Source organism: Centroberyx gerrardi, chromosome 7 (genome assembly GCF_048128805.1).
Source record: "Centroberyx gerrardi isolate f3 chromosome 7, fCenGer3.hap1.cur.20231027, whole genome shotgun sequence".
In the NCBI taxonomy this organism is placed as follows: domain Eukaryota; kingdom Metazoa; phylum Chordata; class Actinopteri; order Beryciformes; family Berycidae; genus Centroberyx; species Centroberyx gerrardi.
In genome coordinates this window covers 15,231,656-15,254,172 of record NC_136003.1, presented here as the reverse complement: position 1 = coordinate 15,254,172, position 22,517 = coordinate 15,231,656, and the positions used below count along the sequence as shown (strand labels likewise).

Sequence of the window (22,517 nt, the reverse complement as noted above, 5' to 3'; positions counted from 1 at the left end):
CGACAGACTGTGACCAAGACCACTCCCCTAGGTAGCGCAAAATAGAACTGAGGGCTTGTCGCAAACGTATAGAAGGGGGTTAAGGTGGGGCAAGATGAGGGTTTGGTTTTGGAATACAGGACATCATGTGTCATCAAGCCTCTCTCTCCCTGAGGGGGACAGAGAGAGTGAGAGGGACAGCAATGGGTTTAGATCCAAGGAATGGAAAACAAAGAAGGAGCGAACAGCGGGTTTCATCTGTTTTCTCGACAGGGCCCCACTGTCGTTTGGCTCGAGCTCTTCCCTTTGAACCCTTCCTCCCCATCCCCCATTTCCCCTCTTCCTTCTCCTCCTCTTTTTTTCTCCCCTACCACCCCTGTCCAGGGGTTGGCCAAGAAGCCCTGGGGGTCCATCAGCTCCAGGCCCAGAATCTCCCTGCGGCCTTCCCTGCCCCGGGACGACAGCAGCATCCCCCCTTGGTCCAGGCTGCCTGTGCTGTTGCACTTCTTCACCGCTCCTCTGGGGTACACCAGGGAGCTGGGCGACAGCAGCGACGTCAGCGACAGGCTGCTCAGCGTCTCTGACAAGTGTTCACTGTTGCCCGCTTGGCTGGAGCCGCAGCCCCCGATGGACGAGCCGATGCCTATGCCCAGGTCTTCGTCTGAAGGGTCGATAGAGTCGTCGCGGGTGTAGCCCGGGCTGGTGCTACCTCGGCCGCTGCTCTGGCTCCGCTGGTGGCCCCTGGTGGCCTGCAGGGTTAGAGCAGACGAGGGGCTGGGCCTCGGTCTCAGGGGCTGGACCGGGGAGCAAATGGTAGTGCTGTCCTCAGGCAGCGGGAGCGGGCAGAGCAGCGGTAAGGGGGCCATGGGCAAGGGCAACTCCAGGTTCTGCGGCGGAGAGACGCTGAAGCTCAGTCCTTCTTCCAGGGTGGTCTGGAGGCTGCCCTCAGAGCTGCCTGTGGCCAGGGATGAGTCACTGTGGGATGGGTACTGGAGACAGACAGAAGGGGGGTAGGGGCGGTGGAGGGAGAAAACATCAGGATATGAGTGCAACTCATTTCTCATTCTAAGAATGTTAACAAGATCTGTTTTGATCATACTGTGCATATCATTAACTGGTAGTGCTGGTTACAATCCAGTTTTCACAATATTAATTTCATTTATCATCATCTGTCATCATGGACCACGCTACAGGCCATTTTTCATCAAGAAGAGCATAATAATTGATCTTCCATCCCAGCTTCACTGTTAACATTAATCTAATTACTTCCTCAAGCCTATACCTGTCTATTGGTCCTGCCCATTATTAGTGTATTCCAATCTATTCTTGTGTATTTTCGAACAATACCCCTCACCCCCCTCCCTACCTGTGTGCAGAGCATCTTGCTATGGGCTCCTGGGGAGCGGAGGGAGGCCCAGGAGGCTGGGGAAGTCAGCCTAAGGCCTCTCGACAACCGCAGACTCCTACTGCGGGGGGGCGCCGGGATGACTGCTGCTGCAGGGTGGAAGAACTCTGCAGGCAGACGGAAGAGAGGAGAAATGCCACTGGCTCCTCCTTCTCCTTCTTCTTCGCTCCTCTCCTTGCTGTTGCCGCTGGAAACCCGACCTTGAGGAGGGAATATGCTGCTTCAATGTCTGTCCCGTGTCAATGAGTGCTTTCTATAATAAATGGTGTTATACGTTTTGAGTGAGCATCTCTTGCCTGGAAAGGATCAATGTGATTGTTATTTATGTATGTAGAGCCAGTTATAGTGGATGGATATATTTTTTTTCGAAGCATGAGAATTCTTTCCAGGCAATAGGAGCCCTCTATTAGCATGATGAAGATGCTGTATTTTAAATCTTCGGTATGTTTTACTTATTGTATTTGTAACTATATTTATATTGTTTTCTGCTGCAATGACCAAATTTCCCCTCGGGATCAATAAAGTTCAGCTTATTTTATCTTATGATAGAAACACGAGATGCAAAGAGTTTATGGCTCATAAATTGTGCCGCTATTATGGCTGCTAGCCAAGCCCAACACTTACAGATAGATTTTTGAAAGAACGCAGGCCTTCTTGGTTCCACTTGCTTAACATCAGGAACAAAACCTGCCTCCACAATATTGTGAATACCTGCTCCACAATAATTGGCCGGTCACGCTCCCTCAACTCTTGCCATGACCAGCAAACCTTAAGAAAAGCAGACGATATCCTGGATAACCCCTCTTCCATTCTCCACAGAGGCTTTGAGTGGCATTGTTCTGGCAGGAGCCTTTAATGTCCGGGGCGTTAACTGTTACCGTTTACAGCTTTTAGGTATAGGTTACTGTTTTTATGTGTGGTGTGGATCTTTATGTATGGTTTTATGCTGTCATGAAATTTGAGGCAAAGTTTATTGAATCGAAAAAAAAAAAATGTATGGTAATATCTGACTCAAGGCGCCCATATCTACACCTCGTTTTAAAATAATGTATTATAGAAGATCCAGTGCCCCTTGAGTGCTCTCTTCCTCACTGTTTATGGTTACGTTTTGGAGAGCTATATTCACAGGAATTTACCAGGGAAAATAATAAATACAAAACAAATGGCCATATCTTGTCGCCTTCAGTCGCAACGTGATCTTATAACATTTCATTGGATTCTGTGACAACAGCACCAACTGGACAAAGCATTTTCACCTAAACGTTGGCTAATGGCTAAGTTCAGGCAAGTAAAACAACTGGTTAAGGTTATGGTTATGGTTAATGTTAGGCAACTAAAACAACTTTGGCTAAGGTTTGGGTTACGGTTATGATTAGGCAATTAAAACGACTTGGTTAAGGTTAGGAAAAGGCTTTGGTCATGGTTAAATGAGAAAAACGTTAGCTAAAAATTAAAACTTCACTCACAGTAGAAATCTTCTTGGTAGAAGCTGGGAATTGAACCCCGGTCATTGGAGTTGAAGGCAAATGCTTACACACCATCCACCACCCCGACCACAACACCCTTACTTTACCTTGCTACTTCAATGTCAGACTTCTTCCTGTTTATAGTTGTGCTTCCTTCATGTAACCCTTTAGCGGTGTAACACATATTTCTCCAATTTTTCATGCACAGAGCACATATTTGCATTTTAAGATTTGTGCTTATTTCACCCTAACCCTGTTCAGTCGACATCCACAGCGTCATTTTTGAAAATTGTGTTGAAAATCTCCCCCGACAAAACACCTTGCCATGCTTGATTAAGCTAAATAGGCCCACACCTGATTTGGTATATGATGTGAGCCACAAAGCACAGATCACAGAGATGTCAAATCAAATTGGAGCATAAATTGGTCATAAGTGCAAACTCACATCAGAGAAAGTGCATTTGTCCATTGAAATCTGCATCTCATTTCACATTCCTTTGATTTCCATGCAAATCAGCCTGGTACTACATCTAATACGATATATCTGGCTTCACTTACCGGGGCTGAGGTGAGGTGAACGTCCATGCAGCTGGTTTGTTTGTATCTCCATCTCCAGTAGTGCCGTCTCCTCCTCAAGCCCAGAGCTGAGGGACCTGCAGGGCTGTCCCAACCCCGTCTGCACCTGGGTCTGGTGGCCTCCTGCCTGACTTCCGCCACACCCAGCCTCCTCAGAGCTGCGCGAGTCACTGCTGCCCCTTCCCTGGAAGACCACAAATGCACACTGACATTGAAGAGAAAGTCTTTTCCAATAAATCTATAGGATAGGATAACCAACTAGTGCTTGGAAAGAATAGTGTGTGGGCTTCTACTAAGCTTCACATAAAAGAGACATCCAGGGATAGATTGCATATACAAAAATAGATGTTGATGTGATGAAAACAGCTGGAGATGGTTAATTTACATAAACTATACTATATGGGCTCATCATCATCAGCATAGCTTAAGGTTAGCAACAACCTCCTCTTTATTTCCTCTGCAAAGGGACAATCTAAGGGTATGATTACCATCATACGGTATTGTTAAATGACACTTCCCGGTTGAAACAAAGGCCAATAGGAAATAAGTGGAGAAAAAGCAGTCCCTCAGGCATCCTGCACATATCAACAAGCCCTCTGATTCACATCCCTCAAGGTTTTCATTCCAGCATCTGTGAAGGGGCGAGAACTGATCATGAACCCAAAGAGACTGCTATTGTCACTTTAATGTTATATATTTCAACAATAAATGCTGGGTGTAAATGTTTGTGTGTGTGCGTGTGCGTGTGTGTGATGGCTGGAGGCAGATGAAGGCATGAGCACATAAGATCTAAAATCACACACCCATTGTAACTATCATCGCTAATGTAGGAACCGCCAAACAGCCCCACCCACCCACTCACACCCAAAACACAAACCACCACCCTCGACACACACACAGATTACCCACACACACACATTCCTATTCTATTCCCTCGACCGACCGACGCTTGAGAACCCAACGCACTCTAATCCCAAACCTCAGATCCTTTCTCACCTTCTGTCTTTCCCTCCCCCGCCCCTTTGTTTTTCTCCTCCTCTAATGAGTGCGGGTTCGCAGCCATGCTTGGCGATTGGGGCTTATCTGGCGCTCCAGTACCAAGGAGTATTACCCCATTACAGGGGAGGATATCACGCAAGGAGGGATGATAAGGAGAGGAGATAGAGGGGCCAGAGGGAGTTGGGGAGGAAGTGTGTAATAGCCAGAGGGGTAAGAGTGAGGGAGGAGGAGGCGATGCGTAAAAGATAAGAAGTATGGGGAGAGAGAGAGAGAGAGAGAGAGAGAGAGAGAGAGAGAGAGAGACATGAGAGCCACCCAGGATGGGAACTGGGGAAAAGCCTGCTGGAAAGATTTATTCATGAGGAGGTCTGTGGTGGATAGAGATGGTGGATTCTTCAAAGACTAGATATTTACTACTGATATACAGAGAGAAAGGGATAAAGGGGCCTTTGGAACCAAAGGTTTATATCTCTAATTCACAAGAGAGCGCGCAGCATACCCTTGAAAAAGAGTTAACGGTCATTTGTTTTGTGCTTGTGCTGGAATAAATATGAAAAATCATCAGTGAACCTCTGTCGCTGTTTGTGCTTAACCCTCTTGGGGGAGTGAAACACAATTATATACCGTATATGTCACATACACAGTGACAGGCATACTAGAAGCTCACCGTTACTGTGGTGGTCGCTGCAGCTTACTTCTTCTCTAATGATCCAAAGTAGAGCGGGCATATAATCATGCAAAACCGACGTTTCCCTAAAAAGTGATTGCCAGACCTATCCTTTTCAGCTAAAATGAAAACAAAAATTCAATGTTCCAAACAATTCCTCTCAGGAATAGGACATTATCATAGCAGTAGATCACATTGTGTACTATATTTTTTCAAGGCTTTGAGGAGATTTTTTTTTTAGGTGTGTACAGCCTCGTCTCACCCTCCTCGTACGCACCTTGCCCTCCTGTGCCAGCAGCTGGTAGGCAGTGTGTTCGTCCAGGCTCAGGTCGTCCGGCAGGGCGGGGGATGACGACTTGTCTGACAGCTGCTCCGACCTCAGCGACGCCTGCTCGATCTCTGCCATCCTGATCTGCTGCAAAGAATTCACCTCAGTTACTCATGTCTGAGAAAGGTAGGGAATGGGAACAGCAGCTGTTTAAGAATGCAGATCAATAGATAGATCATGGTCTGATCGGTGCTCAATGCCTCATTGTTAACTTGATGTGCTTACTTACATGTCCGAATCCACATGCTGAATAAGCATAATATAAAATGTGCTTTGTTCCATTTGGCCAAATAACAACCATGACTTGAGTATACAACATAAAAAATACTGAACCTCTATACAATGCTGGAACCTTTTTGCTAGATTTAGATTTAGATTTATAGAGGAGATAAACAGCAACAATGCTTTGATGATGCCTCTGATTCCTTTATTTACAAATCTCTTATATGTGCCACACCGACAAGATGAGTGAAACCTTAACCAAGCTTGATTGATACGCTTCGTCAAATGTTGACATTGCAAAGCGGCCAATATACCATGGCTCCTGTCTGTAAAGAAAGCAGGGTGTGAGACTTCAAGATGTAATAACATCGCTTTGTCATCATCAACTGAACAACCTACTCCCAGTGCCACTAAACATATTGTGAAGAGAGAGAGACGGAACGAGGCGGGAGTGAAAGAGAATCAAGGAATGTGTGTGTATGTGTGTATACATCTGCATTTCTGTGTAAAAGAGAATTAAAGAGACAGAGCAATAAACAGCCCGAGAGAGAGGAAGAGAAAGAGCGGACTGAAATAGGGCCAATTGAAATCCAGTGGAGTGAGGCCTGTTGGCGATATATTAACACGTGCCCGCGGGTGAGAGAGACAAAGAGGTTCATAAAGAGAGATTCATGGCTCATATGTAGCAGTAAATTACCACTGCCCTGCCCCCCAAGGAGAGGAGAGAGCAAAAGACAGAGAGAGACAGAGGTGGGATGAAGAAGAGAAAGGAAGCAAGGCAGAAGCACAGCAAAGTAATTCATGAATATAAGAATTGCAGTTAATGCGTTATAGGTGAATACTGCTTGATGCCATCATTAAAGACCCTACGGAATTGAAATGAGAGTTCAATTCATGAGAAGTGACTCTATAAAGGTTCTGGGTGGGGCTGTGAATCGAGTTGGTGAGAAACAAAGCCCCAGCGCAGAAACTTGAGCTTATAAATATCAAGCAAAGTGTTATTCACCCAAGTGTAGAGTGACTTATCAAAACTATATGTAACAGTAGACGTCATTTTTCATGTTATGGGGTCTTTAATGGTAAAATGGCTTTCCTGTCAATATGATCAGATGAATAGATACTCAGGCTAGCTCTACTCAATCTCCAGTCTCACCGTAGTCTAAGTCTGGCCTTTAGTCTACCTAAATCAGTGCTAGTCACTTCCTCGCCCAAGCCCATATTATTACTACACTAACATACACACACACACACAAACACACACACACACAAACACACACACACACACACACACACACACATAATACCCCTCCAGGTGTCTAGTGGAAAAAAAAAAACAGTTATCAAAAAAATCCTTGAGAACTGTCACTCCCCTTGAAAGCATTTTGGTGAAGGGTAGCATCAGAGGAGACTGAGTATGACTTATATTCTAAAGTACCCTTTGTCTCCCTGAACAGGATGACACTGTACATATCCCCCCCGAGAGGTGACAGATTGATCTGTCTGAAAATGACACGCACGCACACACACACACACACACGCACATCCATACGCAATATGCAAGGCTTATGACTGAAGAACACAGACAATTGAAGCAGCACTGGATCGGATACAATAAATCAGAGATAGATAGAGGGATGGCTGGAGGAGTGGATGGACGGATGGACAGAGTGAGCATGTAAAAGAGGGAGGACAGATTGATGGTTTGACAGCATCTGCAGACAGGCAGAAAGCAGGAGTGACAGGTGAGGAGGCTTAGAGCCCAGTTATTGCTTCTTCTGAGCTGACCCGCTGCACTTTATCATTGTGATGGACAACGCTGGCACAGGACAGTGTGTACGTGAGAGTGTGTTTTATGCAGGATCTCCTGTATACACAATACCTAGGGAAAACAAGCACAAGTAAGGGAGAGTGTGGGTGCGTGCATGCATGCATGTCAGGAGTGCTTGCATGAGCACTTGATGCATGTGTGTGCATGCAATGGGCCTCATTAATCCACATTTCTGCACATGGACTGACGTTGACAGGAGCTGAAATATCCTGCTGCCATATTGGAACACAAAAAGCAGTTGAAATGCTTTACAAAACATCAACATCAACACTGCTTTCTGTGCAAACTGCCTTGTGTGATGAATGAAGCCCATTGTGAGTAGGTCTACGTCCATGTGTGCACGTGCAAATGCATGTTCCTGTGTGCGTGCAAGTCCGTATTCCAAATCTGCAAATGCATGCGTGCATGTTGGCTCAGTGCTCTGGTGTGAGTGTGTATGTGTGTATGTATGTTGGCGTATATCTATGTGTGTGTGTGCACAGTTGTTCAAGTTTAAGGTAACTAGGGGGATGGTATAGAGGTACATAGTTGTTTCTGTCAAGCAATATAAAATATGTTCGTCCTGTAAAGCTCATTGGGTAGAGCAAGGCACTAACACTGCCAGGGTTAGAGGTTTCATTCACACTGGTACTGTAAGGCACTGTGGATAAATGTGCCCTCCAAATGGTGTATGTTAAACCAAAGATTGCATGTCTATGCTTGTATTTCTCATGTATAAATTACGGTTCACTCATATTTCCGATAAATAACAAGGGGAATGCATTTAATATTTGGTTTTATTGAGGGAGGTCATCTCTCCTCTAACCCCCCATCCTCAGATCACCACCCCCATGTGTGTCTATACGTGTGTGTGTGTGTGTGTTCACGTGTGTGTGCGTGTGTGTGTTGAGGGTGGTACCTCTTGCGGGTGGCCCCTGCAGTCTCTGCAGATGGGCGGTGGAGAGGAATAGTGGTGGAAGACAGAACCGGAGAGGTTGTCGATCATCAGCATCTCCCCCTCCAACGTATCCTTGATCAGCAGAGACACGCTGTCCAGCCACTGGCTCTCCTGGAACACATACACACACACACACATACACACACGGACGCATACACACGGACGCAGGCCGGCAGACCAGTATTGCACGCAGGCGCAAACATATGCACATGCGGACATGCGAGGACAAAGAACACGCAGGGAAATGCACACACCACCGTGAGGGTTAAAAAATCGCATGTGAGAACACACGCAGGTATGCATCAACACACGCTCACACACTCACACACACACGCACGCGCGCACGCATGTACACAGAAGCATCCCCATACACACAGATTTCACATCTTGCAAGCTTGAATGGCTCAAATTCCCTCCACAAAAATTGTAAAGCATTAACGTTTTGAAAGAGCCATTGAATTTCAAGCACTTCCTCTGTGTCAGGGGTCATGAACCAGCACAAATCCTCCTCTCACATATTTTGGGACTTTTAAGGGCTAAACCCCATTCACCTTTGGAAAAAGGTTCCTCAATAATGCGACTCCAAACCCTGATTACCCGAGCAACACATAATTTTAGTATCAAAGCCTTGAGCGCTGCAATTACATTTGATATATCACCTCAATTAGGCTGTTCAATACCTTGTTGAAACAATTTAAGATTTAAGCATTTGCTTAGTGCTCTGGGTATTATTAGGTTTAAAGCAATTTAGACTGAATCAGACAGGGGTTTTTCTACGACTTAAATGATCCCCCCTTGCTTGAATCTCATCTGCCAAACCGGTTTTCTCAGAAATTTTAGCAGACATTCCACGTTGCTGGGAAATGGCTACTTCTCTGAAAATGATTTCTGTTTTTCTTGGCAGGCCACTGTATTTCACAATGAATTTAATGCACTGTAACTGTAGCAAATATATAACTGTATTACATCAGCAGAAATATCCCAAAAGAAACAAGGTCACTCCTCTTCAATACCCACACAAGTCCATTTTCATACAACACATTTCCACAACACCACTTGTAGGACTCTACTTAGATCTGTTATGCAAACACACATTATTGACTCATACAGAATATTACACACACACACACATACACACACACACACACACAAGCTCATGTTTCGAAAATGAGGGGGCTGAGGATTCCAAGACACTGGTCACTGTCCTCCCAGCAATAGAAATATGCCTAAATAGTGCTGGCTTATGTGAAACACACACACACACACACACACACACACACACACACACACAGTGCCCAGATAGTCCGCACTGTGTAGGTGGAGAGCTTGATATAAAAATAATGTTTGATTGACTGTGGTGGCCTATGCACTGGCCTCCATTAATAAGTGTATTAGTGGACAACAATAGGGCCCGTCTACAGGGAATAGAATTTGAGAGAGAGAGGAGAGAGAGCTGAAATTAATTACTGCCTCTATCTCACTGTCACTGGCTCAGCTATTATCTCTCCTCTCTCCTTCCCTTATTCTCTCTCTCTCTCTCTCTCTCTCTCCATGTGCATCTTCTTCCCACAAAGTGTCTCCTCTATTCCCTCTGCAATATATTGCTAGTGTTTCACCATGCAGTGTAAAATGTATTTTTCTGTGTATAATATATTATGGAACATTACGGCGTATTCTAGATCTAGCTGAGATCCTTCTTGAGCTCAATCTCTCTATATCCTAAAATTCTCGTCTGATCCATCCACATTCTCGCTCTTTATCTATATGTCGTACGTCATACGTCATTTGACATTATATTACCCAGATATCTATTCAACCTGTGTTGCCAAAGAATATGATTGTTATTTGCTGGGTAAGATACTGGTAATATCATCATACATGTGAATGTGTGCAGATCTACAAAACATTGAGCTATAGGCAAAACACCAAAACGCATGATGTCAAAATGTTTGGGTTTGCACAAGTACACTTGCTCACACGACACACACACACACGCACACACACAGACACACACACACACACACAAACCCTGGGAGCTCTGAATAAATTGCGTCGGTCCGCCAGGTCCCTTATTGCATCACTCCAGAGAGACAGAGAATGAGAGAGAGAGGGAGAGCGAGACAGTGAGAGAGAGAGAGAGAGAGAGAGGGTGAGTGGGCGGGTGGGGGGGTGCTGTCAGTGTCTGCTCCCTGGGTCTGCATTAAGTTCCTTTGTCAGCCAACACAGGGCTAAAAATGTCTCCACACAGCCAAGTTTAGCTCGACAAAGGTGAAACGCTTCGTGGCAGCCGATGACTCATCTTTGCGTGTGTTTCTGCGTGTGTCTCTCTCAGACTATCATTAGCGATTTCATAATGAAAGCGTGTGTCTTTGCTGTCAGACTATGATTATGAGTAAGAAGGAGAGTGCATGTACGTTTGTGTGCGAGCCTAGATGCATGCGCGTCTGAAATGATCATTTCAGAAATGTAGCCTGCACACACACACCCGTCGGCGTACTCACACAGTCTCGTGTGTGTACTGAAAGGTTAATAAAGCATACATGGAAAAAAAAAAGCTTAATTGAAAAAGTGATTAAATCGCTCATCTCTCCTCCCTGACAACAAGGGTTGCTATGACTACAGTGAGCAGAGACAAAAATACACTATGAAAAGGTGAAATGAAAATGTATGGCCTAGCCCTGGTTTTCATCTGCCTAATATCACATTGTTGATTTTCGGAGGGTGCCAGGGATTAATTCAAGCCCGATTTAAGCTTAAATTAGTATGTTTTTTTTACTTTTATGTTAATCAGTTATTCAGCTGAATTCAGCTTTTGCAATGATAACTGTTATTTGGCATTAGGGCATTGCCTAATATCTCTCTCTTCCTCGTCATTCCTCTATCTTTTCTTTCTCTTCTCCCTCTTTCCCTGAATGCTTAACCTTCCCTGCCCTCTCTTTTCCTCCTCACAAAGTCTGTAAAAGCAAAAGAGCAAAAGAACAAAAGAACAAGCCAATTATACAAAGAGCTTGGTAAAACCACTGAACATAATCATGGCTGTCAGTCAGTTTCACAAAAAAGGAATAAAGCGATGATTCCCTACTCTCTCTCTCTCTCTCTCTCTCTTGTGTCAGCACCATTCAAACCCTAAGAAAAAATTATTGCCATATTGTTTTCCTCTTTTGTATTCTCCCGGCTTGCGCATCAAATATGTAATTTTCTCTGCATGATCTAATGCATTGATACTGTGTAAAGAGACGCAAATTGACAGGCAAAGAGAGACACGGAAAGGAAGACTGAAAAGCACACGCACACACACACACACACACACTCACACACGACCAGCCCTTTTCACTAAACCTGCTCCACCAAACACTAACACACACACACACACACTCACCTGCGCCGGCGAGTACAGCATGCGGCTGGAGTCGCTGGAGTGGCGTGGGCCCGGGTGCGTGGTGGCGGCGTGGCGCATCTTCCTCGCTCCTTCTCCCCTCTCTCCTGCTCCTCCCGGCCCTCCTCGCTCCCTTGCCATTGTCGCGCATCCTCCGGGCCCCGATGCGGCGGCAGCGGCTGCTCCTTTCTCCCCCCCACCCCCACCCCCGCAGCCGGGGGCGCCCATGCAGCAGAGGGTGCCCTGGGCCAGCTCCAGCTCAATCTCTGCGTCCATCTCCGCCTCCTCTTTGGCCTCCTTGTTGGAGTCGTCCAGGTGCTTCATCAGCACGGCCACCACCACGTTGATGAGCACGAACTGGGCGGTGAGCACGAAGGAGACAAAGTACATGGGCGAGATGAACTGAAGGCTGGGGTTGCAGGCGTAGTCCACGTCGGTGGCGTGGTCCGGCGGGCACTCCCGCAACGTGTCCTGGTGGTGAGGAGGGGGGCGGAAAACAGAGGTCAGAGGTCAGGGGAGGGGCGGTAGGAAGGGAAGGAAGAGTGTAGTGTGGGTGGGGAGCGGTAGGGAGAGACAGAAAGGATGAGCGATCAGGAGTGTAACATTTTTCAGGTGAAACCTTATCAAGTCGGTTAGTGGGATTTTCTGACATTTAAAGACCCCATGAAATAGCATCTTTACTTCCTTGATTTGATGCGTTTCCTGATGTTGGGGCGGGACATAATGCAGTGAGGGATCATTCAAAAGTGTAAACTAATGGAATATGAGTCAGACAGTTTTATTTGATGGGAGGGGTGAGGAGAGGCGGGATTGTTCATAAATCTGATGGTTTTATTGGTTAGAAATTTATATTTACTCATACTAGTGCAGCATGAGGTCACCATGAAAGATACTCTGTTTTCTAGGAAGGAAAAGTAATGGGAGTTCACTTCATGGGGACTTTAAGGTAGGCAGAATTATGTAGGGAGCTTTTTCACATTCATTTAAACAGTGATGCTGTAAAAACATAATTTGCTATTAACCACTTTCAAAATTGCAGAGCATGCAACACAGGTCAAGGTCTGGGATCTCACAACGCTCAGTAAATGGATGTCGCTTTCCCAGCTGCACCATTGTATCAGCATAATATTAAAAAAAAACATAATAATGACAACAATAATTTGCATTTTCATCTATCTCATGTTAATACGAATCCTTGTATCCTTGACACCTTGTGCGATCACACACTAAATTGTTTTTGTTTTACAGAAAAACAAGATGCCACTTTTTCCTTCTGGAGCATTATTCTAGTGGTTTTCCACTCTGGTTAACATGCACACAGCACACAGCGGAGTTCAGTCAGAGCACAACCAAAGTGACAAGTGTTTTCTGGGGGAAGTACACATATCTCACCCAGGCTGTGACCACACATAACAATTTTAGCCCTCTGAGCTGAAGCTGGTCTTTTCTATCTAATTTGGCATGACATTTACACACTGTGTTCCTTCACACGCCATCTCCCTTTTCTGCCTTCGCTCCCTCTCTCTCTCTATTTTTTCTTTACAAATTTCCATTCTTTTATCCTCTTCCAGAACTCCATTTTCTCACTTTGTCTGTCTCTTGCTTGCTGCTCTCTAATTTCCCCCCTAGAGGACAGAGAACATAACTGATCTGTCCCCCTTCTTTTGACCCCTTTCCTCTTCTCTCTCCCTCCCTCTTCTTATTACAGATCGTTGGCGCATAAGCAACCCCCCCTTTCTCACCCGTGCCATCTTCCCTATCTCCCTCCCCCTCATTATTTCCTCTCATTCCCTATCATCACTGCATGGCTAATTCCCCCCTCTCCTGCTCTCAGCTAAAGCGATGCGGCTCTACCTCTGTCAGAGCCCAGGTAGTAATTTGACAGCTAAATGACAGAGATTTCCACTGAGAGGTAGCATCTGTGGCCCGCTGGCCTGCTTCATGGCCCACCACCATCATCTACACACACCCTGCATCCAGTGTGTGTTTAATGGTCCACCCCCGTCACACTCTGGCATACTCCCTATTCCCCTCGCAGCCTAGGTGTGTGGAGGAGTGGCGGTAATAGTGGAGGGCAGTACGTGTGTGTGCAGGGGAAATTGGTATTTTGTGTGTGTGTGTGTGTGTAAGCTTCTCTCCTGCCCATCAATAACGAAATCTGTATGAACTCCCGGCGCTGAGCAAGCACTTTCCTTTTATCATTAAGTATCGCTAGAGTGGAAGACAGGATGGATGAGAGAAGGAGAGGAAGAACAGCGTCCCTTCAACTTCACACTTGTTTCTCATCTGTCTTTTCTCTCTTTTGCTGTCTTTATCGCTCTGTTTTCTTTCTTTTAAAACACACAAATAGTAAATAGAATTGTTAGATTGTGCAAACTTGGTGATTTCCCCTATGTTCTCTAAGTAAAGTGAACATCAGGCTAAAGCTATGTGTGTCTTAGTAGACCAAGACAGTAGTTCTGGGCTTGCTCTGAGGAGCTCATGCCTTTTGTCTTTTTAAACAAACATCAAACTATAAAGCAAGGAATCTCTGTCTGTGAGTGAGTGTGTGTGTGTGTGTGTCCTTCGCATATCTCGAGAACCGTTCGTCCGATCTACTTCACACTTGGCGGGTGTATTGCTGGGGACCCAACGACGTGCAGTGTCGGATTTGGTGCAATTTGGACACGCGACACGTTCAATATTAATAAACTTTGAATAAACAAGCGAACAGCGCTCTGTGCAGCAGTGGGGCGAACGGGCACTGCACTAGTGCTTTATAATTCCATAACAGGAACATGCAGGTACTTTTCCTTTTATACCAGAGTCTACACAGGCTGTAATCGTCTTTGTATGTTGCATATCACATTTTCAACACCATGCTTATATACTCTTTGGAACATTCAATGTGTAGCATTCTACATTTGTTGTAATAGAGCAATGGATTTCCCTAGAATATCCCAAGTGACCAGGCACATAAAGATGACGGCATACTAATTTGCTGTCATTCATCCCAGCCCATTCCACAGTGCAACATGCACTCATAATTTTCACAACTTCATCTACAATCTTTGAGTGTATCCTGACATTTGGATGTTTTGCACTGTAGGATGAATAATGACATCAGGGGGCTTCTATCTTTAAAGGAAAATCGAGCCTAAAATTGAATTCCCATATGCTATGCCTATAATCTTGTACAGTGTAATAAATATTTGTGAACATGAAGAACTCTCTCCTAAAGGGCCAGAGAAAAATCAAGAGAACCAAGACTCTAATATGCGCAGACTTTCTGGATGGGCATTATTAGGTGCTCAGGAGGAGCACCTCTGTAAGAGCAGGGTTCTGGGTGTACGTTTGTTCGTTTGTGTGTAAGGCTTTTTACAATGTGCAGTACTTAGGGGAATTACAGTATGCACTGTTTAGGCGGCACATAGCCCCTGCATTAGGGAAATACAGTGTGTGCTCATACACTAGGCAGTATGGTAGAAACCAAACAAGCATCAACCACTTTGAGGCTGGTGCGTTGTACATCCACATATCAGGAAGTAGCTCAGTGATTTTCTAACTGTAGTGGCTGAGTCAACGCATGAATTAAATATTTTGCTCAGCAATTCTCTTAGTTACAAAAACACTGTGCCACCACAGCACTTTGGTGTTAACAGGTGGAGTTTTTAAAGTCAACGTTGTTTCACTCACTTCAATCATGCATACCCCCCGAGCTGCTAAAAAGGACAAGTGCACTTATTTACAGTGAGTGAGCTGCAGCCATTACACATGGAATGTTAACTTTACAGTCATTATAACCATATAAGCTTCCTTATATTGCACTTCTACCAGTTCTGAACAGGAAAATTTGCATGTATCACTGAAAAATCAGCACCAGATATAAGTTTTGTCATGTTTCTATCTTTGAGAGAGACTTGCTCATATACACAATCCAATGACCACTGGAATATTATATTGTGTTTTGTGCTCATCATGACCCATTGCATTCTCCTCCTAAATTGTTGAAACTTTCCAAATAAATCTGGTACAGTCCACTTGGTACAGTAGGTCTCTTCAGTAATAGGACAATAATTTGGTACCTTCATGATGCCGTTCCAGTTGTCGCCTGTGGAGACTTGAAACAAGGTAAGGAAGGCCATGCCAAAGTTCTCAAAGGTGGCGTGACGACTCATACCCTCACACGGGTAGTCCTCGTTACACACTGAGGAGGAGAGAGTAAGGAGATGGGGGGTGAAGAGACAGGGGGTGAAGGATGAGAAAGAGGAGAAAAGATGTTCAAGGGTAAGGGAGCAGGGAGAGGAACAAAGACAGAAAGATAGAGACAGAAAGAGAGAAATGGAATATTGATGAGCAAGAGAGCATAAACATGACACTTGTGAATTTCACTCCACACTTTTGCGCCCAAACACTGCGATGAGTATGCACCATTTCTGTCGCTAAGCTGCCTGGATGACTGTCCAAACAGCCTGACTCAATGTGGACATAGTCTCTGATCAAATCAGTGGCAATGTGACCAAATAGTCTATTTGTCTCTGAGCTTACATCCCAAGATAATCTTTGGAATGGCCTCAAGAAAGCGACAGTCGCATTTGGCACTAATCCTTTCTCCTCCCGAGCTCTAGCAGTTATTGCCACTGGCCGCAGCTGCAGCACACGAGGGAGAAGCGACAGCTCGGGAGATATCTCTTCCAAATTCAATGGGGATATTTTAAGACAGTGCTTAGGCAGGAGTTATATCTGAATACTGGATTGATTCCCTTATGGTGGTCTGACTGGAGGAGAGGGGGCCCGTGGAAGGAATGCAGGAACGAAGGAAGGAGAAGGATGTGAGACGGGAAAGTAAGGAGATTTCCAGAGTAAAGCTTGTACAAGTCATGCTGCTTTTATGTGCACTAGTTGAGTTTATCCTTTAATCGCAGAATTAGAGGTCCTATACATTACAAATGTATGGTGCATATTTTTGTTCCATCCCAGAAATAGCAGGCTGTTTCTCAAAAGTTTGAAGTTTAGCAGTAAGATCAAACAGTATTTCATCCATTGTTAAAAGCAAAATCTATCCAAAACTCACTAAAACTAGAACCACTAACACTGTAATGCAGTGGTTTTCAACCTTAGAGTACTGCTGGTTTTCTATCCTACCAGCTAGTTAATTGCAGTTAATTGTAATCACCTTGCATCCCAGGTGTAAAATAGTCTCTGATTAGATGCCTATAATGAAAACCAGCAGGGCTTTGGGTCCTGAGGGGCAGGATTGAAAACCACTGTTGTAATCTGTGATGTAGCCAAGAGACACTTTCTGGAGATGCTTCACCCCTTGACAACTCATAGGAAGCTGAATTTATGGACTCATAAAACATTTTGTTTGACTACTTTATATATTTCACACTAGATCAGAAGGAAATGCACTGGAAATTGTACCAATATCCCTAGAAAATCACTCTGGATATTGCCATAGTGTCCAAAAATTTGATCTCATCTTTATTGTCATTGGTGTCATTGTCAAGTGTCACTTGATAGAATCACAGATTAAAGCCATAGCTCTTGAGTCTTGAGACTTATTTGTGAAATGCCTTAGATCATGGAATGAGAATATGCGAACTCTTGTCCAGGATATCTGTTTAATAACACCTAATCACGTGTTATGATTTGCCTCTCATCTACCATGCTTGTAATGCTCATGTAGAGCAGAAGAGAGGTCTTGTATTCATAGTATTCTGTTACATCACCACACGGCCATCTTGGTAGGAAAATAACAGGTCATTGTAATAAATTAACAGGTGATTACAATCAAATGACAAACACAGCCAATGAGCTGTGTGTATTGTAAAGTGCCATATCAGTAGGAAATCCATGTGGCATCATGGGAATACGATGAATTGAGTCATGACATGATCCTTTGTGACGCCATGACTGTCTGTCATGCGCACTCACCCAGTTCTCCAAAAAGCTCCACTCCTAAGGCGGCGTAGATGAAGAACAGCAGCATGAAGAGCAGGCCCAGGTTACCCACCTGCAACACACACACACACACGCGCACACACACACACACACACACACACACACACACACACAAAATCAAAAACTACTCCCTCAAGGGTATTAGGTTTTCCTCATTTTTTGTGAACAACTATCACATTTTTCAAACCCTATCCCCAATTTGCACATCATCCCACAGATAGACAATTCAAAATGGAATAGATTTCACATGACAAAAATTCATTATTCGTTGTTCATGGGAGCAGAAATGGTGCTGGAATAAAATAATTTCATTCAAAAATGAGATATCAACACCACTTGAAAAATTGCCACCTAGTCTTGCCTGATTGCTTGCTTGCTTAAAAGTGGTTGCTGGCATGAATTTAAATCATATTATAAATTACTATTCAAGTCTGAGTCATTTTAAGACCATTGCATACCAGATAGCTATGCTTTTGAGGATAGAATGACCTATGTTTTTAGAAAATTCAGTCATTATTTGATTGCAATTTTCTTTTTCTAAAATGTCTATATAGTGTTTTGGAATGAAACCCTTTAGTTCTTTAATGCTGCTGTCATTCCAATAAGGAAGGAGTAGAACCCAAAGTGCTGTGTGTGTGAAGTGAACTTGTTACCTGGGGCTCCTACTGTTTTCTAGAGCGCTGGTCCCATGTCAGACCGCTTAGTCCTGCAAAAACTTCCTCTGAGACACAACAACTGAACCCCTACACTACTGCTCTGGCTTAGTATCCACCCTTAGCTTGCTATTGTGGGTTTTTTAGTTTGGGGGTTTGGGATTTGGCTCGGTTCCACCACCACAAAACAGACCTCCCTTACCACAGCTTAATGGTGATGATGTTGTTGCACGGTAAACACTTGGGGCAAAAACTAATCCCATTAAGGGGATACAAAACCCAGCCTAGGATTCACTGTCTCAGTGCACACACCGGCACTGTGCTAACAACGTCTCTCCACCGGGAATGAGGGAATGCAACGCCTGCTCCAATGACAAATAGTTACTGTAATTATAATGTACGTGTCCTAAAGAGAGGTTTAGATCACTCAAACTGTTTTGCGGGGAGAAGCTACTTGGGATTTACTGTTTGCTTTATAGGGAGTTCAGTCTAGGGATAATGCATCCCGACTATAAGAACGATAAAGCTTGTTCTAAAAAGATTACATACTAGCTGCTATACAAATAAAATGTATTATATAGTCAAATTATGTTAAGAAGACACTTGTGTGAGGTGCTTGTTGGCTCTACCTGAGGCAGGGCCTGGCAGGGCTTTAATAATACTTAGTCTTGGGAGAATTTAGAACAGCCGTGGGGAAAAGGAGAGTTTAGGCAATAATATTAGGTTTATTTAGGAAAAGCTCTGAATAAATGGGAGCTAGATAAAAGTATTTTGAGTTTAGGTTACAACGGATTTAACTGAGCACGTTTACATGAACTGCAATATTCCGATATTAACCCGATTAAGACAATACTCTGAATAAGACACTGCCATGTAAACAGCATTTTCTGATTACCATAACCCGAATAAGGTCATAGTCGGAGTAAGCAATAGTCGAATTAAGACATGTGGAGTATTCCGATTTTAGTCGCATTATTGAAGTGCATTGTAGACATGTGTACACCTTAATCGCACTATGACGTCCTATCAGAGTTTTCGCAGCATTTTGCGACACGTACGGCAATCCAACTGCTTGACGACGCATGCTCTAGCTTCCAGCGAGTGTTGCGAACTTGTTTACAGAAGAAAAGATGACAGTCACCGGTAAAAAGAAGTTCCAACATCTTGTCCCGACCACGGTAGCAACATGACAGAAAGGGTTTCAGGTTAAATTCCGGAGGGAAACTCGGACGTAGGACGTAGGGACGTAATGTGGGCGTGCGTCTTCAGTCATCAATCGGACTATGCTCTGTAGCATCTAAACGGGAATATGAATGGAATATTCTATAAACAACTCATGTAAACACCTTAATCGAAATGTTGTCTTATTTAGAATAAGGTCAATAGTCGGATTATTGCAGTCCATGTAAACGTAGTGATATTTCAGACCATTTCTGGCAAAAGAAAAAAAAAATGCTAATACTAGATAGAACTACAGCGTTTTTACAGCAACATTCATTAGAATCACCTCTCCTATACTCAACATTTAAATATTGTTGTTTAGCTTCTCTGTTCCCCTTAATCTATAACTCACCTTAATGATTAAATTGTATTAACTGGGTGAAACAGTAAGGAGTCAGAGTTTTAACATAGATTCACCTGGCCAGCCTGGTCAGGGAAAGAGCAGGTGGTCCTAATATTCTGTACACTCAGTGAATATTTCTCATTAGATGTGCAAAAAACACTAGGCTAATCCACATTAATGCAGGAGCTACAGAAGGTAGCAATAAAAAAAAATTCAGCCGTATAATGGAACACAGATTTTTGGTATTGTGCAAACCATAAGACAAATATAAATTTACTTTTGGTGTAAAAATACAAATACAAAAATAAGCTCCATTGCATTGGGAACAGCTTTTAAATCAGTCCCTTCGGACTGAAAGTAATGGATGTAATAGCCATACAACGTTTCATTTAGAGTGCTGTAATAATTCTAGATCTGACTCCTCTGGGGATTGCCTCAAGTACATCTCTAAATCAGTGCTTTCCCATCTGGAGTGCTTAACAATCTGTGCTTCATAATGGCCAGAGTCTATGTGGGATCCAGGCTAAGGATGAATGCACTAAACACTTATGAGGGACAACTTGTACGAGGCCGGACCTAGATTGAGCCTGAGGAGAGAGGGTGAACATGTACTGCATGTACTGCATGAATCTTTCAAACCGTTAGCCAAACTCTGTAGTATAGGCTATAATATGCAGCTATAGGCTATAATATGCAGCTGTACATTACACTAACTAACCCTCCATTTGTGTGAACTGCTTTTTGCACAAATGACTGAAGCTTTTGTGCCCCTTTATTATTTTGATGACTACATTTGAAAACAAGGACGTGTGCAATTGACAGAGAACATCATATGCGTTCCCAGAGCTACACACAAAATCCCCAGTGAAAACTAGAATGCTGTGTTTTACAACGGACAGCTCTGACGACTTCCTAAAGCAAAACTGACATCCCATGCGGCGTCCACGTCTGCCGCAGGCTATTCTGGAGGTTTCTCAGCCGTTTCCCGAGAGGAGATAAAACGACTTTAGTGCTGATGTTATGTGCTACATCTAGGCTATTAGCATTAGCAAACGCCGTGCAGCAGCCATTTTGCATCAGTGGGGGAGGAGAGGATAATGGTGGATGCTGGTGGGTAAAATGACTTTGTCGTACTGTGTCTTTGTAAAGATCAGCCACGAAAATGCATTTCTGTTAACATGTCAACGAGCTATTAAGCTTACTTCCCATTTAGCGCAAGTGTACGGATCCCGCAACACGTCCTCTCATGGCCTATTAAATGTATAAACCGCCTGTGGAGCACAAAAGGAATTCAAAGCATGTTTTTCTCTCATTAATTATTATTCTAGTGGACATCTATCCCTGTGTGGCACGATGGTATTATTCATATTCCTTGCCCTCTTATGCAGATGGCGGTATCATTGCCTGTTACATTGTTCAATTGTGTCCTGAAGCTTTTGTCGAAATGTCAATACTCTCCTCAATATCTTGTCTAGTGCAATGAAGTAGGATTGGCAGCTTGCCATTTCATTTCAACGGTGAAATATAGCATAATATCACCTCAGGTGCAATCTCTCACCAGGTGTAACGCTTTCCCTCTCGCTCTTTCAGTCTCTCGACAGGCACACACACACACACACACACACACACACATAGACCTGCTGGAACTGTTTAATTAGCCCTAGTTTTAATTACCTCCCCAGGTGCCCTTGGGATAGAGCAAAGGGCTCAGTGTTAATGAGAGGGGGATCAATAGAAAAGAAAGACAAGAAATCTGTTCTTCTTCACCGCTGCCTGCCCTCCCTTCACCACATCACCTGTTCCCCTCTGTTCACTTCCTCTCCACCAGCCTCCTGTCTGTCTGTCTTAGTTTTCTATGGTCGGTGGGTCAGTGAGGGTCGGTGTGTGTGTGTGTGTGTGTGTGTATGTGTGTCTGTGTGCCTGCATGTCCCTCTGCCTGTCTATCTCTCTGTCTGTCTGTGTGCCTGTCTCTCTTCTTGTCTGTCTAGATGGCTGCCTGCCTGTTTCTATAGCTATATTACTGTAATTGAGCCATCACATCACATCAACTAATGCTCCCCACCAGACATTGTTCCTAGCACACTTAGGGCCTGATCTACTATTTTTATTTTTATTAAGTCTCATGGAGATTAAAAATCTCATTTGCAAGAGAGAGCTGAACAAGAGGGCAGCATGGAGGACATACTGTACATAAAAGTTGCTTACAAGAACAACATAAAAAGACAAAACTAAATACAATCAAGATTGATAGAATTTGTGTGGCCTGTAGTAAAACCCTTGCTTATTATGTGACCACTTTCTATATCTCAGGTACCTGCCTCCGCTTGAGAAGGCTTGTATAAACAATGTATAAGAAAGAAAAGCCTGTCGAATGTTGTTGCGGGCTCTGGGTGTCACCCTTGCATCCCCCCCCCCCCCCATGTTATCTTTATTTCTGTTTTGTTATGCAGTGTTGTCTTTCGTATTACCTTGTCCATTGCGTGTTTTGTATAATGATGAAAATGTACAATAAAACTCTTAATATAAAAAAAAAAAAAGATTGATAGAATCAATCAAGTGCATAATTTAAACAGT

At 44.0% G+C, this 22,517-nt stretch overlaps 1 protein-coding gene across 1 annotated transcript in view; it reads right to left on the bottom strand.

Annotated features, from left to right (window-relative positions):
* Positions 1-233: 233 nt before the first annotated feature.
* The window catches only part of LOC139922484 (voltage-dependent T-type calcium channel subunit alpha-1I), a 136,387-nt gene continuing 114,103 nt past the window's right edge, over positions 234-22,517 (bottom strand). The window contains exons 29-36 of the mRNA XM_071913013.2: positions 17,700-17,778; positions 15,848-15,969; positions 11,787-12,254; positions 8,369-8,518; positions 5,370-5,507; positions 3,409-3,610; positions 1,346-1,584; positions 234-968 (exon numbers count right to left, since the gene is read on the bottom strand). Of these exons, the coding sequence (XP_071769114.1) occupies positions 234-968; positions 1,346-1,584; positions 3,409-3,610; positions 5,370-5,507; positions 8,369-8,518; positions 11,787-12,254; positions 15,848-15,969; positions 17,700-17,778 (2,133 nt within the window). The remainder of the gene's footprint in view (positions 969-1,345; positions 1,585-3,408; positions 3,611-5,369; positions 5,508-8,368; positions 8,519-11,786; positions 12,255-15,847; positions 15,970-17,699; positions 17,779-22,517) is intronic.